At 36.1% G+C, this 18,904-nt stretch overlaps 2 protein-coding genes across 3 annotated transcripts; one reads left to right on the top strand and one right to left on the bottom strand.

Moving 5' to 3' along the window:
• Positions 1 to 3,439: 3,439 nt before the first annotated feature.
• LOC125844091 (protein HIRA) lies at positions 3,440 to 12,791 on the bottom strand. 2 transcript variants are annotated; one of them, XM_049523332.1, is made up of 10 exons: positions 12,458 to 12,791; positions 11,271 to 11,546; positions 10,612 to 10,863; positions 10,135 to 10,532; positions 9,003 to 10,017; positions 7,779 to 7,980; positions 7,232 to 7,472; positions 6,799 to 6,921; positions 5,774 to 5,891; positions 3,440 to 4,271 (listed from the first exon to the last, which is right to left on the bottom strand). In XM_049523332.1, the coding sequence occupies exons 1-10, from the start codon at positions 12,563 to 12,565 to the stop codon at positions 3,780 to 3,782; spliced, it is 3,225 nt and encodes a 1,074-aa protein (XP_049379289.1). In that variant the 5' UTR covers positions 12,566 to 12,791; the 3' UTR covers positions 3,440 to 3,779. The 2 variants fall into 2 exon arrangements, with proteins under 2 accessions (XP_049379289.1, XP_049379290.1); XM_049523333.1 differs by lacking the exon at positions 12,458 to 12,791 and having other exon boundaries at positions 10,612 to 10,866; positions 11,271 to 11,473.
• Positions 12,792 to 14,479: 1,688 nt separating this feature from the next.
• LOC125844092 (pentatricopeptide repeat-containing protein At2g27610) lies at positions 14,480 to 18,679 on the top strand. Its single transcript, XM_049523334.1, has 2 exons — positions 14,480 to 17,836; positions 17,995 to 18,679. Exon 1 carries the CDS (start codon positions 14,500 to 14,502, stop codon positions 17,113 to 17,115), a length of 2,616 nt encoding a protein of 871 aa, XP_049379291.1. The 5' UTR covers positions 14,480 to 14,499; the 3' UTR covers positions 17,116 to 17,836; positions 17,995 to 18,679.
• Positions 18,680 to 18,904: the final 225 nt, after the last annotated feature.

Here is an 18,904-nt window from a genome sequence, read left to right as displayed (position 1 = left end):
TGTCGGGAAAAAAATTGTACAACATCACATTAGATCACATTAACAAAAAAGTGTTCCACGTGACACCTCAAGATGATAATAGATACATAATTCGTTTTAATAATATTGATAAATTTATAAGTCAAGCTTAATTTCAATGATATATAATTGCAGGTCGGTATGATCACTTGTGAATTTCATGTTGGTTACAGTCACATTTTATAACGTCACGTACACAGCTTTAATTTTTCGAGGTGTGTCCAAGCGGACTCAAACACCACGGTTATTAAAAGGCCAAACATATATACAGCCCCTCTAACTTGCCATATTTTTCATTTTTACACTTTATCTTAGCCTTATTCTATTTTAACCCTTAAACTCCATTTTTTATGTACTATTTTAACACAAAATACTAATTTTATGATTTCTTTATTTTTATATATATTCTTCAATTGCAACTTCTTATTTTAAATCGACATGTGTCAGTTAATTTTAGTTAAAAAATTAAAAATTAACAAAAATTAATTCTTTTTAAAAAATAATAATTTCTTTTTAAGAGTGTTACGTTATTTTGTGTGAAAAATAACCTACGAAATTGTGTTAGTTTTCTTTCTTTAAAATCACCGACAACCTAACAAAGTCAGTCGAGTTTTAACTTTGTTTAGTAGTGTTATTAGCAATGAACAAGAGTCTTTTTTTAGTAGTGTTATTAACAAAGTCAGTCGAGTCTTTTTGAAGATGGATTTTTTTATTCGTATTGATTATATTAAAAATTAAAAGTGAGTATTTGCGTTAAATTTAGATAGCCTAGATGATAAGAAAAAATAAATAAGTAGTGTTATTTAATTTAATTGAATGTTTAAGAAACAAAATCAAAGAACTTTCGTCAATTTATTTTCATGCAAAACTACAGAGAGATATCAAAAAATAATATTATTGTTTGAAAATTTTTATGTTCGTTCGCAAATGTTTAATTTTTTTACAAAAATTAACAGGCACACGTCTATTTTTTTAAATAAGAAATTGCAATTGAAGAACATAAATAAAAATAAATCATAAAAATTAATATAACTGTTTAAATGGTACAGAAAAAATGGAGTTTAAGGGTTAAAATGAAACAAGGCTAAGTTAGAGTGCCAAAATGAAAAATGAGGACAAGTTTGAGGGATTGTGTATGTGTTTGGCCTTATTGAAAAGGCAAAATAATAATGACACCACTTGGTGTATGTATGTATGTATGTGTATATCTCTCTCACTTTGTACATTCATATAGTTGAAGGAAACCACATTTCACCAACTTTATTCCTAACTCATATTTGTTAGAACAGAAAAGGGTCAAAACTACCCTTAAACTATTTGAAATAGCTTAAATATATCCTTAAATTATATTTCGGCTCAAAAATACCCTTTCCGTCAAACTATTGGGTCACACCTACCCTTCTAGTTAACGAAAGTATCCATGTGTGTGTTAAATGCCACATGGATGCCACATGTGCACGCCAAACAGACCCCACCTCCACATAGACGACTACTGAAAATGGTCAAAACTACCCTTAAACTATTCAAAATAGCTTAAATATACCCTTAAACTATATTTAGGCTCAAAAATACCCTTCTTGTCTAACTATTGGACCACACTTGCCCTTCTGTTCAACAAAAACATTCATGTGTGTGCTAAAATGCCACATGGACTCCACATGTGCACGCCAAACACACCCCACCTCCACATAGACGACTTAAAGCCCTAATTTCACTATTTTCCCCTTCATTTCATCCTGAAAAGTATACATTGAACCAAAAAAAGAAAAAATATTTGCAGAAACTTGTATACGTAACTGAATGAAGTAGAGAAATTGCAATTTGATGACCATTTCAAATACAATAAAAGAAATGATCTAAGGTATAATATAAACAAGCTCATTTTAATTAATCAATTAGCACTAATTTATTATTTTAATTTCTCTTAATAAATTAATTTTGTTTAAACAAATCTTAGCAAAGCTTTCTTGTTGATTCAACTCACCGCCATGGCGCAAAATAGCAGCGGCCGTAAGAGACCTAATATACTTATAATCACCGGAACTCCAGGCACATGAAGACGACTACGGCGGCTTCCCTGGCGGTGGTGACCGAGCTCCGTCACATCAACGTCGGCGATTTTGCTAATGAGGAAAACTTGACGAATAGATAGGATGAAACCTTCGATTGCTACATCAACGAAAACCTACTAAGTTTTTATAGATTTCTTAATTAAAATTTATTTTTTTTACCAGTAACACTATTTTTGTTCAAGTTTTGAGCTTTTGTGGTCCCTAATCCAGAAGATGCTCTAAATGATTATTAAGGAAGTTTTAGATTTTATGGAAAGTTGAAGAAACATTCAATATAATAGATGATTTAAGGATTAGATAGCAGAATTAATTTGAATTAGTTTAAGTTGTGATCTTTAAAGTACAACATATTAGTATCGGAATAAAATGAAACTGAATTGGGTCAATGTATGTTGTATATTCATATAGATATAGCTAATAAGGAAAGGATGAAATGAGAGGGAAAAGAGTGAAATTAGGGCTTTAAGTCGTCTATGTGGAGGTGGGGTGTGTTTGTCGTGTACATGTGGAGTCCATGTGCCATTTTAGCATACACATGGATGTTTTTATTAAACAAAAGGGCAAGTGTGGTCCAATAGTTAGACGGGAAGGGCATTTTTGAGCCGAAATATAGTTTAAGGGTATATTTAAGCTATTTCGAATAGTTGAAGGGTAGTTTTGACCCTTTTCCGTAGTCGTCTATGTGAAGGTGGGGTCTATTTGGCGTGCACATGTGGCATTTAACACACACATGGATACTTCGATTAACAAGAAGGGTATGTGTGGCCCAATAGTTTGATGGAAAGGATAATTTTGAAAATATAGTTTAAGGGTATGTTTAACCTATTCGATTTTGACCCTTTCCCGTTGTAAGAATTATGAGATTGGTACAATGTTATCAAAGGTGAAAAGCAAAAAAACTAGATTCGTCGGAGCTTTAAGCACAAATAAAGCGTGAGCTTTAATAAACAAAGGCGCAAATGAAGATGAAAATGCAACTATGGATGTGTAGTCCAAGACTAGCAAATATATAGACTGCAATAAAAGGGAAAAAAGCATAAAGCGAACTAATTGTTTAGTTGCTTCTTCAGGATTACACTCATTGGCAAGGAAAAGTATGTCATAGAAAATTGATGACAACGTTGAAGTACCCGCTAAGTGAGGCGATGCGCTAGCATGCCTTTGACAGCACTGATGTTACATCAATATAGTTAAAAGGAAGTGCCCATTTAAAGAGATGACAAGACATATTTCACCAACGGTGAGATCGACATTAAGCAAATGTGTACCATCAAATGGCAATCCTGTTGTTATGCTCAAAATAAAGTACTTGTTGCAAGTTCTGAGAACTGCTGTTCAACATTAGAGTATGAATGCTCAAAAATCTCAATCAATGTCTTCATTAGAGGGAAAGAGTACATACACCTTTTACTTCACACGGCGTAAAAACTATATTCAGAACAATGACAAGAAAACTCGATAAAATGAAAAGGTTATCTAGGGTCACACAAGAATCAAACTCCACTACAACAAAAAGTCTATCATGTTACATACCTTGGGTACCGCCTTCTAGGTGAGGTGCATCCACTCAGACATTCAGCCTGGAAGCTGCATGCATGTGGAAGATCGTTTTTACAGTCCACAGCATCAGTTGTTGTGTCAGCAGTACTTTAAGGTGCCTATCACATCTAATTTATGAAAACATAGATATCAAGAAACCTTCTCATTTGGTGACGGAAATGGTTCCGATTCAACTGATGCAGGTGGATCCAAATTCATTTGATCTGTTGGAGGTGGTACAGATTTAGCTTCATCAGCTCCGTCTTGAGCAGAGTCCATAGGATCTTTCAATGGTGTAGAAGGCTCAACATGATCAGTTGATTGTACTGCAGGAGGAGCAGGATCATCTCGGTCATTAACAGTTGTAGAAGGTGTCGGATCAGTTATTAGTGTCTTGGGAGCTGCTCTTTGAGTCATAGGGAGATCAGTATCCATTTTATCTGTAGTGGTTGCACCATTGGTCTGTTCAAGATCCATTCCAGTTGATGTGGTGGTTGCGATGTTGCGATGTTCAAGATTTGTGTCAGGTATCTCATATTCTGAAAGGAGATCCATGAACTCGTTGAGCAGCCGCTGTACTTTTCTATTTGAGGCCATTGCTGGAAGTATGTCTTCTCTAAGGAGTCTCTGTTTTTTCATACCCTGAAATAGTCGGGATAACAAAAACTTAATAAGAAAGCCAATTTTTTTAAGGGAAAATTATATATAATAGCAAAACTATTAATTCAAATTAAATGTTATAAATACACTTTGATTTAATTATACCCTATAGCAAACTATTGCTATTTTCGCCACTCTCCCTGGTGGAATCTCGCTCGCCACTCTCGTTTGGTGGCAGTCTCGCTCGCCTCTCTCGCTTTTATACAAACACAAATGTATAAAATGCGTTTGTGTTTGTATAAAGCGAGAGGAAATTGTATATATACATATATTTTTGTTCCCCTCTCTCCCCTCTCCCAGATCTCGCTCGCCACCCTCGCCTCTTTCGCTTATACAAACAGAAACGAAATGTATAAATTGCGTTTCTGTTTGTATAAAGCGAGAGAAAATTGTATATACACATGCAAATACATATATCTTCATCCTATACACTTATAATTATACAATACAAATATTTCCCTGCCCAGTTTTCTTTTGCCCAACTCTCTCGTTTTATACATACACAAATTATACAATTGATATTTTGTATACAACTGCTTTCATTTGTATATGTATAACGAATTATACAACTGTTTTCTTTGTATATGTATAGCGAATTATACATATATATGTTTTCTATGGAGCGCAATTATGCAAACTTTGCTATAGCATATAAATATGAATTTTGTGTTTGCTATATGTAAAAGTTGCTCTTTTTTTAACTGAGCGTGGAGACTAATCTCTAAATACTTGGCTTTCATTTTGAATACGGATAGATTTAATTAGAATCTCACTTTGAGAAAATGAAATCCAGCAAGTATGAGCAAAAACATGAATAGATGAAAGAATGTGTGCAGCGGATAAAAACATCACCAAGGTATATTATATCAACAAGATGCTGCATGAACATGGCACCAAGAAAACAAAATGTCAACTTAAAACAATAAAACTGGTTGGTCTTTATGTGACCGACTTCCTACATTGAGCTGCAATAAGATTGACATAGTTTCAAGGAAGTCTCTCGCTAGTTTATGCAGCCTATTTTCAAGCTTGAGCGGTTCAAAACAATATTGACATAGTTCGTCAGATGTGAAGCTGGACATTGCAGAAAGCAATAATAGCGCATGCACAACTCCAATGTGATGTTATTTTTTCTAATACATGGTCCAAATATATTTGAAGATATCTCGCTACCCAGTACCTGTGGGCAGGTGGCAAGTACCAGTGGAATAGTCGAGGTGCGCGCAATGGCCCAGACACCACCATCATAAAACAAATTTGACTAAATCTCATATTATTCCAAGAAAACATGCTAATATAATTATCACCATTTTTCTCTCTGTAGTGATGGACTTAGTGGTCAGAGAGAATGGAGAAAAGTGGAAGGTCATACTCATCTACAAAGACAATAACAGATATTTGCAGATATTGTTGGAGTTGAGCCGCAGTTGGGCTCATCCCCAAAAGAAATATACACGTAAAAAAGAAGTGTGAGAAGCCCTTACAAGTACACAAGGATCCCAAGCAGGTATATTTGACGTAGAGGATGCAGCCTCAGCCATCCCTGTGGGAGGCCCAAGAAAGTTCTCGCAAACTTCTCTCAAGCGTGATTCATCTGCCTCTCTGCATTTAAAGAGCAATCATATGTTAAAATACTCAAGAATTCAAATAAAGTGGAAATTCATCTTTGACATGACACTTCAGAAAAAAAAACCAACAGTAAAATTGAATTAGACAAATAATAAATGAATATAGATAGGATTTTATACATGTCATAACAAAGTAAACCCTGAAACTTCATAAATACAAACATAGCACCATTCACAATCAAGAAATTCAATTCTTAGAACTATTTTTTCTTTTTTTTTATTATCACCATGGTGTCAGGGCAGCTTTCGCGTACCTCGACTAATTTCAAGAAAAACCCGTCACCTCCCACCAGCAACAGAGACCAGGTAACTCTATCCACCAAGGCTAGGACAGATGGGAAAACATCACCTAGTGTTTTTGTCTATGCTGGAATTTGAACCTGAGACCTCATGGTTCTCAACCCACTTCAACTAGAACTATTGGTTTCTCCAAACCAACCCTTGTCAAATGTGCAGGCAAAACAATTTCCACAAACTTAAAGTTTCTTACATAACCCAAAGGTCCATCTAGCACTAAAAATTCATTTGCAACTCTCAATTTAATCAATCATTTTACTTTGAAGATGAAGTTTCCAACATTAACCAATGCATTAAAATGGATACTTCCTCTGTTTCTATTTATGTGAGATAGTTTTGACTTGGTGCGAAGTTTAAGTAAAAAAGAAAAAACTTTTGAAACGTGTGGTCTTAATCATACCATAACATTTGTATGGCTATAAAAGTTTCTCTTTAAGGATATGGGAAGTTAATAGTTAGATGTTTCCAAATATAGAAATATGTCATTCTTTTTGGAACAGACAAAAGGAAATAGTGTCACATAAACTGAAACGAAGGGAGTATTAAATGAAGATTCCATATCACCAAAGGACTACATAACAGACCTTGCTAAAAACCGAACATAGGATAAAAGGCATTGACGATATTCACTAGGAGACTTCAAAGCAAGAGCAGACGCCAATTGAGACTCCAAATGAGCACGTGTTTGTACCCCATCATCAGTGACTCTGCAGATGCACAAACTTTAGTAAGACCGATGAGCCACCAAAACAAAATTAGGCAAGAAACTTACACACAAATACCAACTGTACAGTTATTCAAACAGCAAAAGTCACTCTGTAACTGATAACATTTCAATATGCTAATATAAGATACAGACTAAACATGCAACATCTCTTAGGGAAATTCTAGCAAGGAATCTAAGAGGAACTAATAAGATATTAAGAACAAAGAAGTAGAAAATGGTGGGCTTGTGACCCAAAAAAAATGCAGCTGATACGTTCAGACAAACCAAAATGAAAGAAAATGGACATTGACCTGCTCCAGCCAGGTCTTCTAGCCAGGAACTTCTTAACATCCACCTGCAGTGCCGCTAGTTCACCACCATGCAATGAGCCCGAACTCCAGGAGCTTGAAAAATTCGAAGCCGGAAAACAATCATCTGCAACCCTCAGCCAGCACATGAGGCTCATATCAAAGAGGTATGCATGCCGTGTGGCCAGGACAACAAGAGGAAAACCAGATTTTGATAATTTTGCTGTTATCACTTTGATTGTGCCTGTTAACAAGTCAAGAAAAAGTTATAAGATACGAAATGCAGCTAAGACAATACAATTTGTTGGTTCAATTTTGGATTTAATGATCAACAAAGAATCAATGACTGCAGCTCTTGTGCGGCGAAATACTAGAAAATGTTTCTTCCACAGTACCCTTAATACTGTCAGCTTGTAAACAAAGTAATATCCCCTTGAGGACAACGCATAAAAGAGGAAAAACACAGTTCTCAGTGGCAGTGCTTAAAAAGGAAGAGCACAATTCTCAGCCAGAAGAACATGAATTAAATCTTGGGACTTTTATAACTCACCTGCATTTGCCTTGGGATCTGAGTTCATAAGGGACGCCAACGAGTCTTGAAGGAGACACTTCCGGTTGAATAGATCCCAAAGATGTAATGACCCTTTCCTTGTGACGAGCAAAAACTTCCAAGATTCATCACAATCAACAAATACTGCAGCAGATCCCATCATCATGGTCGGCATGGCACGTCGTCCACATTTTGTATAAATCTTCTTACAAGCAAAGATGAGAATAAGAATATATTGTACAATTCGAGGAATATTTGGAGTAAGCAAGCAAATAGAAGAATCTTTAGCAGCACAAAGAAATAACTGGGATCTATGTTTTAATGCGACTTTTTTGTCCTCAAATCAACCTTGAGCCTTCAAAAGTTAATGACAAGCTTTGATAGCTACACAAATGTTAGGCATGTTTAAGACCACAAGTTTCAAAAGTCTTCATTTCTTTCTTAAGACTCTGTGCTTAGTCAAATGGAGTCGCATAAAATGAAATGAGGCAGTATATATTAGGAAAAACCGAACCTAACTCATGTAAAATGTGATAATAGATGTAAAAAGGACAAAACTCAAAGAGATGATTTGCAACAGACAAACAAGAAAGAAGGGAAGACTACAGAAGTAATAAATGTTTCACTCTCTTCAAAAGCAGTAAAACTGCAGGTAAAGGGTTTGGATGACAGCATTTTAGGTAAAAAAATGTGAATCACAGTACTCAGGAAAAAATGTGAATCACAGTACTCAGGCATGTACAGATCAATTAACATGCACAACACCCAGGGATAAGGGAGAAAAAGAAAAGCACAAAGGCAAGAAACCAGAGTGTTCATTAGGCGAAGAGAATTGACAGAAATGGGGAAAATAAATTTTGAAAGGTCAGAAAGGAAAGGGCTCGATAAGAGGAGCCATCATCAAGTCCAAAGTGTTATGAAGGTCAATTTAATCTCCCCAAGTTTACCTCTTGTCTTGGCGAAGAGGGGAGAATTCTCATGTTTGGTAGTCTTGGAAAGAAAAGGGAAAAAATAAATCTATACATTCTCATTTTGCATGTCCAGTCATTTATTGTGTAGTCCCTACAAAGTCAACATAAAAAAGCAGAAGATAACCACAAAACGAGTAGAAATAAAAGAAACAGATTCATTCCACCAATCAACATCTAAGATACTTGTCTAAAGGATAGAATCAATCGTGCCGAAAACAATATAATGTGTTTGTTCAAGCTTTTTGAAACTCACCTGAATGCAGCCATCTTCACATCCCACAGCCCAAAAGTTGGCATTTCCAGCCAAAACAGTAACTTTTCCAGTAATCCGGTCAGACCAGAGAGTTTGAGCGCCTCTGGAACAAAGGATCTCAGTTTCTTTCATTACAAATGAATTTCCTGTCCCCAAAACATCATTGGCAGCTTGTTCTCTGGGTTGAGCCTCTAAGCAAATTGGACCAGTGTCCACCCCTTCTTTATTATCAAAAACCCTGATTAAAAGTGTACCACCAGTACCCAAATGAGATGGATCTTTGACAATTCCCATCTGTTCAATGCTGATACTTCCATCCTTGCCTGCAGAAGGTGGAACCTTCTCAATGATGAGGCTATCACTGATGGTACCTCTAGCAGTTACACCTGAGCGCTCCCTTTGATCAGCACTGACACTAACTGTTTTCCTTGCAAATACTTCTCTAACACTTGCATCAGACAGTACCATACCATTCTCATCTTTCCTCTGCTCCACTGTCATATTAGGAAATTCAACGACAGGAGATTGAGCAATTCCAGAAGTGTTCTCCTGCGGGGTAGGAAAACCAACTGATTCTGGAATTATCCTCTTTCGACCATCAGGCCTTCTGTACTCTCTTTGCTTCACGGGACTTGACAAGCGTGTAGAAGCTGCGGGTTTAGCTAAACTATCACTGTTAACTCCTTCAGTCTTTTTCCCATTATCAGATTTTGGTTTGGGAACAATCACCACACTACCCAAATCAACAGAAGATTTTGACGTTGCTTGAACTTGTGGAAGATCCGTAGTTAGTTTTTTGCTTGAAGTTTGCTTTGCAGCTGCTGCTTCAAGCAATAGTTGTGCTGGACTTTCAGCTAAATTTGCTTGTCGACCTCTAACATCACCATAGCGGCTTCTCTTCAACTCCTCTAATTCAGCATCAGAAAGCTGATGACCTAGTTCTTTCTCATCAAAATGGAAAGTGGCTACACTTCCATCCAAAGAACATGCAAACAGTGAATATCCATCAGGGCTCCTGCACAGAGAAAATTATATCCTGAAAGAAAGCCAAAAAAACAAAGACAATTCAAGATGGAAAATGTCTTTACTGTTGTGAAAAGACCAACATTTATGATGCTATGAGCTAACTTGCCATGATAAATCCACAACACTTTGAGCAAAGAAATGCTTGGCAACAAAAAGAGGACGTGGACTCGCTGTAGTCCACACAGTTATGGTGCGATCTTGACTTCCTATAGCAATAACATTGTAGGGTTGGGACTCTTTTCCTCCACTTTTTGAAGAACCATTTGACCATCCAAGAGAAGCATTTTTCACTTCCTGAGCATTAGCCGAATTCCTCCGAAACATAGAATGATTGAACTTAACGACAATAATAGGAGCATTGTGTCCTAAGAAGTCAAAGGTGGCAGACCATTCCCCTCTCTCCAGAACAGGAGCAGAATGCCTAGGCTTTTGAAAACCATGAGTAGTAGTTATATAGTGTCCACAGGGTGACCATCCAAGCCGCCTAAAGAAGGTCGACCCAAGCTGAAAAAAAGACACAATTGTTAGGATATAGGTTTCAGTAAGGAAAATAAAATAAAATTTAAGAGTATAGGAAACTCACAGATTTTGCCCAGTGACCTTCCGTTCTATGAGCAAGGCTCCAGTCGCTTGTTCGCCAAATGATGACAGTCTTATCATCTGATTGACTAGCTATAAATGAACCAATTGGATCCCAGGTGACACCTTTAACAAGACTAGAGTGACCCCTCAGAACAGCAGAGCATATACCATTGCTCATATTCCAGATATGGATGGTGTTGTCCATACTACCACTAGCCAATGTCGAGTCGTCTGGAGACCAATTTAGATCCACCTACTTTAAACATGGAAAGAGCAACCTATTGGTTAGAAAGTACATGGTTGGACCATATAGGCATCTATTCAGAAGCATATATGAATTCAAATGCTTTCAAGGTCCACTGAATGACAAAGTTCTCAGATTTTACTCACAATCAGAGCCAAAGGATAGGAGATTAAGAAAGAGGTTTGTCAAAAACTAATATGATTTTAACACCCAAGGGTGTGGCCAAGTGGTCAATGAAGTAGGTTCAGCACCATGAGGTTCAAATCCAAACACTAGGTGTTTAGGAGGTGGCGGGAATTGTGTGGAAATAGTCAAGATGCATGCATGCACGGCCAGACACCACGGTTATCAAAAAAGAAATAATTTGCATGGCAAGCAAATTAGCTATTTAGAAGCTAAAAGATCAGTCTCATTACCACATCCGCAGTGTGTCCTCTCAATGTCATGGTAACTTTCCAGTTCTCTACATCAGGAGGCTCTCCACTGCCAAACTCTGTGGTTCCCGAGCCAGGTTTCCTCTCATGGACTTGAATCACCTGGTCATCGGATCCAGAAGCAACATACCGACCATGTTTTGCCCATCTAACACAGTTAACTGACCCAAAATGATCACGTAGTGTGGCAAGAAGTTTTGGTGTAGATTCATCTGCTTCCAAGTCCTTACCCACACATTTCATGTTCCATATCCGAACCTGAAGACACGTTAAATGCACATAATGCAAAGTACTTTGTTAATAACAGTATACTGCAGTAATGCAGAAAACATATATGAGTATCAAGATAGAAGCTTCTCACTCTAACAAGCAAAACTAAGTTGAGAAAATAAACCATACAGAAGCAAAAAATGCCTTCACAGAGGATCAGAAGTGATATCAAAAGCTAGATATTTAACTAATTTCCACATTTTCCCTGTAAGAAAACTAATCCAAAAATCTTTAATGAAATGGCATTTCTTACAAGGACAAACATACTTTAAACTCCCCACCACTTGAGAATCTTGATCACACAGATATAGCATACTCTCAATCTTCATTTCACTATTAAAAAAAACTAAAATAACCTTACAGCTTCCAAAGAAACAACAGTTTGTTAGTGCTCCACTAAATCATGAACTAATTGAATTCATAACCAACTTCAATTGTTCAGGTTCCAAAATCCACGAACAACTAGAAATGTCCAACAACAACAACAACATACCACACAGTGTAAACCCACAAGTGGGGTCTAGCGAGGGTAGACTGTACGCAGACCTTACCCCTGCCTTGGGAGGTAGAGAGGTTGTTTCAGATAGATCCTCAGCTCATGGAAAAGCATATCAAAGCAGAACGCAAAAGAAATAACTGAAGTGAAGTACTCATGGAAAAATACTATAGAAAGCATGATAAAGCACCCTCTTTTAAAAGGAACAATAAATGCACCATAGAAGTGCGATAATCGAAGTACACTAGACAGTAGATAGTAACAGAAACCATGTTCATCAACTAGTTAAAACTATTAGTTCACAGCTCCCAAAATATTTAACTAAATTTTTCCCTACACCAACCTATGAATAGCTAAAAAGTTAATAAAGGCAAACAAAAAACAAGAATGACAAAGCAGTTACCTTATGATCACCACCACCAGTGGCAAACCTAAGGCCACCTGGCTGAATATCAATGGAGAAAATCTGCATACTCTCATGTCTAATCCAAGTAGGTTTCTCAGCAATCATCTTTCACAATTCTGAAATTCTTGATTTCTTTGCTGCTAAACCCCAAAGACTCCACCTTTTTCACTCTAAACCCAAAAAACAAAAACCCCACAACTTCAAAATTAACATACCAACCACTAAAAAAGAAAAAACCCCAAAATCAAACACAACAAAAAAAATTACCCCACAAGAAAAAAAAAAGTAAAGAGATAAAACCCTAGTTGAGAAAAACCAGAAAAAGGGAAAAGACCCAAAAAGGAGTAAAATTTGGAGAAAAAAAATAATCTTGATTTATTCAGTTTCAAAAAAAAAAAAAAAAAAAACCCTAGATTTTGAAAGTAAATGGTGAAGTGGGGTTGAAGTTTTATCAAGAAAAAAGAAAGATTTAATGCAAAATTTAATGGTTTTGCTAACTGCCAAAGCTAATAAAAAGATTAAAGAGTGAAAAAAAGATTGCAAAAAAGTAGAAGAATATAACAAAGGGGAATCTATTCAAGTTTTGTGACACACAAAAAAAAAAAAAAAACAGAAGAGAAAAGAAGTGAAGTGTTGTGTACCAGGTATTTTTGTAGGGTAAAAAAAATTGAGAGAAGACAAAGAGGCACACATAAAGTAATGTTTTTTTTTTTGTTAAACATGTAAGGTTTGTAATGTTTAAGTAGCGGTATTGTGAACATAAAGTTATGGGACAATTTTTTTTTTTAATTATGATGATGTTCGAGTCAGTTTACGTATAGGAATACTTCTATAATATTATTTGTTGATATTTGGTAAATTAATAATTTTTCTAAGATAATATTTATGATATTTTTTTAAATGAGAAGTTATTTTTTGATATGATTTTAAGGAATTTTCTTTATAGTTTATTCTCTCATCGTTATATGTAGAATGTTTTTAGTAAAGATAATATTTGATCATTAAAAATCAATGAATAATTGAATTCTTGAATTTATTTTACAATGAATTATTTAATAAAAAAATATATTACAATGAATCATACACATACAATATACTTTTTATATAATTCAATAATATGATATATAATTTAGTAATATACAATGATTTTGATGTATTCATTGTACTTTATATATGATAGATTATTATTTTTATATGTGAATTCAATAAAAATGATACATAAATTAGTAAGGTACAATAATTTTGATGTAATCAAAACTCAAAATTAATCTTCATTGAATTTCAAAACACTCTTTAAATTAATAAATATTAATTTATTGATTAAATAATACCTCTAGAAAATAATAATATTTCATGGTCCCGTCTATATTAATTTAGTAAGATTTTTACTTTAATATATTTGAATTAACATGTAATTTTAAAAAAATAATCTAGTAATTTTAAATTAAATACATATTAATAAATCGAAATACCCTTTAAATTCTATAACATTCAATATATCAATATGACATTGAAATTAAACAAAAAAAGTCACTACATATATACAGTGATAGTGCTTCATTAGGGAGGTTTTATTACTCAATGTAAGATTTTTGAAAATCACCAAGATTAATAAGCAAAAAGAAATAAATATAAACAAAAAAAATTACAAAATTTTAAAAAGTCCACTAAGCAGCCCATAACAAAAAAACCCAACTAACAAAATCGAACCGAAATAACATAGACCGAACTGAAATACCGAATGTCCAGTCCTACCAAGATAGTGGTAGACTGGTAGAATTGTTTCACCCTTAATAAAAGGTTTCGAGTTCGAATTTTGGTTATGGAAAAAATCTTATTGAGAGCGCTACCTCAAATGGGTCATGCAGTGCGTGATTTGAATTTAGTCAAGGCTTCAATGTAAGTTTTTTGAAAATCAAAATTTAGTCAAACTTTAATAAGCGGACACGAAAAATTATATTTAAAAAAAAATATTAGTACTACTGCTACTTAAATTTCAGTTTCCAACTGTTCCAACTGTAAAAGCAAACGAACTGGCAATGATTCTAAGGCCGTGTTTGGAAAAAGTAAGGCCTTTGCTGCATTTCAAGAATCCATTGAACACCCATTGTTGTTCTCATTCATTCGCCATTGATTTCGAAGAAGAAGCTCAAACCAAGTCTTTTGAATCTTCAAATTATCTCCCTGCACACCAAGTGTTTGATGAAAAGTCTCAGAAAGTTTCTTTGAACAATCACTTGCTATTTGAGTACTCCCGGAATAGTTTCAATGTAGAAGCTCTGAATCTGTTTGTGGGTATTCATCGTAATGGATTTTCGATTGATGGGTTGAGTCTTTCTTGTATATTAAAGGTCTCTGCTTGTCTGTTTGATTTGTTTTTTGGTAAACAAGTGCATACTCTTTGTGTTAAATCTGGTTACTTTGACAATGTTAGTGTTGGGACTTCACTTGTTGACATGTATATGAAAATGGAGAATGTTGATGATGGTCAGAAAATGTTTGATGAAATGGAGGATAACAAGAATGTTGTGACTTGGACTTCGTTGCTTTCGGGTTATTCGGGTAATAAGTTGGTTGATAGAGCGTTAGAAGTGTTTCGTGTAATGTTAGTTGGAGGAGTTAAGCCTAATGCGTTTACTTTCGCGACAGTTCTTGGAGTTTTGGCTGATAAATGTGTAGTTGAAAAAGGGATTCAAGTGCATAGTATGGTTATCAAGTGTGGTTTTGAGGCGACAACATCTGTTGGGAATTCTTTGATTAATATGTATTTGAAATCTGGGATGGTTAGAGAGGCTACAGCTGTATTTGAGGGTATGGGAGATAGGAATGAAGTATCCTGGAATGGTATGATAGCTGGTCTGGTGACTAATGGGCTTTATTCCGAAGCACTTAAGTTGTTCCACATGATGAGACTTGCAGGTGTGGAACTGACACGATCTATTTATGTTACAGCTGTTAAATTATGTACTAAACTTAAAGAATTGGTTTTTGCAAGACAACTTCATGGTCGAGTTATGAAGAATGGGTTCTATTTTGACAATAATATCAGAACAGCACTCATGGTCTCTTATACTAAGTGTGGAGAGATGGACGATGCCTTCAAGTTATTCTCTATAATGCATAAATTCAGGAATGTGGTTTCTTGGACCGCAATGATTGGCGGGTATATGCAGAATAACAGACAAGAGCAAGCGGCGAATCTCTTTTGCCAAATGAAAAAGGATGGGATAAGGCCAAACGATTTCACTTATTCAACTATTCTTGCAGCTCATCCATCTATTTCGCTGTTCCAAGTACATACAGAAGTCATCAAGACTGAGTACCAGAGCTCACCTACCGTCGGAACTGCATTATTAGACGCCTATGTGAAAACAGGAGATACTGATGAGGCTGCGAAAGTTTTTGAAGAGATTGATGAGAAGGACATTATTGCATGGTCTGCTATGTTATCTGGTTATGCGCAAAAAGGAGACATTCAAGGTGCTATCAGAGTCTTCCGGCAACTAGTCAAAGATGGGGTCAGCCCAAATGAGTTTACCTTCTCCAGTGTCATCAATGCGTGTGTTACTTCCATGGCATCAGTGGAGCAAGGAAAACAATTTCATTGTAGCGCGATCAAATCAGGTCACAGTAATGCCTTATGTGTGAGCAGTGCCTTGGTAACTATGTATGCTAAGAGAGGAAACATAGAAAGTGCAAATGAGATTTTCAAGAGACAACCAGAAAGAGACTTAGTTTCATGGAATTCAATGATATCAGGATATGCCCAACATGGTTATGGCAGAAAAGCTCTAAAGATATTCGAGGAAATGCGGAAAAGGAATTTGGATATGGACAATATAACGTTCATTGGAGTTATCTCTGCTTGTACTCATGCTGGACTGCTAAATGAAGGTCAAAAATATTTTGAGATGATGGTAAACGACTTTCATATTTCACCAAAAATGGAGATATACTCTTGCATGGTAGACTTGTATAGCCGAGCTGGAATGCTGGATAAAGCCATGGCTCTTATCAATAAAATGCCATTTCCTGCTGGTGCAATTGTGTGGCGTACTCTTCTGGCAGCAAGTCGAGTTCATCGCAATGTAGAGCTGGGGAAACTGGCGGCCGAGAATCTCATTTCTCTTCAGCCTCAGGACTCAGCTGCATATGTCCTTCTATCCAATCTCTATGCTGCAACGGGAGATTGGCAAGAAAGAGCGAAAGTAAGGAAACTAATGGATGTGAGAAAAGTTAAAAAAGAGATTGGGTATAGCTGGATTGAGGTTAAGAATAAGACCTACTCATTCATGGCAGGTGATGTTTCGCATCCCCTATCTGACAGTATATACATGAAACTCGAAGAGTTACGTGGCCGATTGAAGGATGCAGGATATCAACCGGATACAAATTATGTTCTTCATGATGTGGAAGATGAACATAAAGAAGCCATTCTTTCTCGGCACAGTGAAAGGTTAGCTATTGCTTTTGGATTGACTGCCATGCCTCCAGGAATTCCCATTCAGATTGTGAAGAATCTCAGAGTTTGTGGTGACTGTCACACTGTTATTAAATTAATATCAAAGATGGAAGGAAGGCAAATAGTCGTCAGGGATTCAAATAGATTCCATCACTTTAAAGGAGGTCTATGTTCTTGCGGTGATTATTGGTGAATTCAAGCTCTTCGAATAGACGAAGAGATAGCAGCATATCACAGTTGGTTCCTGTATAAGCAAAGGCACCATTAGCTAATGGAGCTTTAGCTTACAGGCCTGTACCCGAAGTTGCATCAATTATCAGCCTCCAGATAATACTATCACTAATGGTTGTTTTGTTCATGGATTCAAACTTTGATAGTGCACAGTCTGGAGGAAGAAACAGAGAATTTTCCAACTTCACATATCTGCCGATTCAAGTTATTTTATTTATGGACTGAGGGATAGAAATGCTGTCATTTTGGCTGATTTTTAAGAGCAGTTGACAGATCACGATCCGCCTTACAGAAAACAATGAGAAACTCAGAAGAATTAATTTGAGTGGAGGTTTAGTTTTTTCCAGAAGATAAAGAAAGTCAGAGCCTCTTGTCACTTACCAAGACTCAAAGTATGTCTTCTGGTATTTTGTTCAACATGGTTTTTCTGGTCTTGCTGCTCGTAATGCTGTATTCGGTAGGAAAGGTGATCTTGCAACAACGATGATGACGAACTAGCAGCTCTTTCTGATTATGTTTTCATTTGAACCTAACCTTGAGCATGTCAAACTCATGAAGGATGTGGAAATGTTCGGAATCCAGGAAGGACCATTCAGTAACGCCTTTTGACAACAGCTGACACTTCGGAGATTTCCTGCTACCCCATAATAACCTCTTCCAGAAAATCTATATTCAGATACAGGGTAGAACCATTAACTGTGTTTATGCATTGCTACATTACTGAAGTTTATCCAACTGATGAGTCGATTCTATATCGACTCAATGAGTTGAAACATCTCAGGTTTTTCCTCATATTTCATAAAAAATGACGAATTCCTCACTGTTTTCTTCTTATGTGTAGGGATTGGTAACATGAACCTGCAGATTCAATTGATGATGAGGAAGTAGCTGCAAAGACTAGGAAAAAGAAACTGGAATAGCAGATGCCTAGCACATATTCGCCAAGCTTTTGCTTCTGCTGACTTGTTGGGCCTATGGATCAGACTTGAAATCAAAGAGAGGCTGCACATATGTGCTAGATTTTCCACAAATATGCATCCATGGTCAACCTTATTGTCTTGACATTGTTAGGTTCTTGTTTTGTGAGGATTCTGTAGGGAGCTCTGTGAGAGGAGGCCTCTAGTATGTCCATGATGTTCAGGCCAGCCTGCATGCACCTCGACTAATTCCACAGTGGTACTTGCTACTTTCGAACAACATAGGTACTGGGCAACTCTGTCCACCAACTTTTGTGTGGACAACAACAGACAAAATGGTTCTTGGCGAGACAAGAGTTTTAACCATAGAATTGTCTTCTTTCTCTCTTTTTTGCCTTTTAGTTTCGAGGTATTTAGGAGTTCTAAAATGGTCTTAATTCCTACCATGTGCTAAATTCACTCTCTGGTGTGATGATGGATCTTATTGTGCAGCTTGGATTATTTTTTCTGTCATTCTTGATTCCTATGAATGATGAATGAGCTGTTTACTCAATCCTGTATTTCAATTACATTTTTGAACTGACACTTGGGATTGATTTGCATTTATGGAAATCTGAAACGATTAGATCAGTTTGATTTGTGTATAAGATATACATTTCATGTTATTTATACCAATAACTAGTGTATTGATAAGTGTTCTTGGAGTAGTTGGTCCTGCCCTTAGCCTAAGTGCCTATGATTTCATTTTTAAGGCAATTTTGCTTAACTTGTTCTTTAGTAAGTTCATCTACAACATTTGGTGACGCCTCATTTAAATCAAAGTCCCTCTCTGGG

Source organism: Solanum stenotomum, chromosome 11 (assembly GCF_019186545.1).
Source record: "Solanum stenotomum isolate F172 chromosome 11, ASM1918654v1, whole genome shotgun sequence".
Classification (NCBI taxonomy): domain Eukaryota; kingdom Viridiplantae; phylum Streptophyta; class Magnoliopsida; order Solanales; family Solanaceae; genus Solanum; species Solanum stenotomum.
The sequence above is the reverse complement of the archived record's forward strand: the minus strand, read 5'-3'. Positions and strand labels throughout refer to the sequence as shown.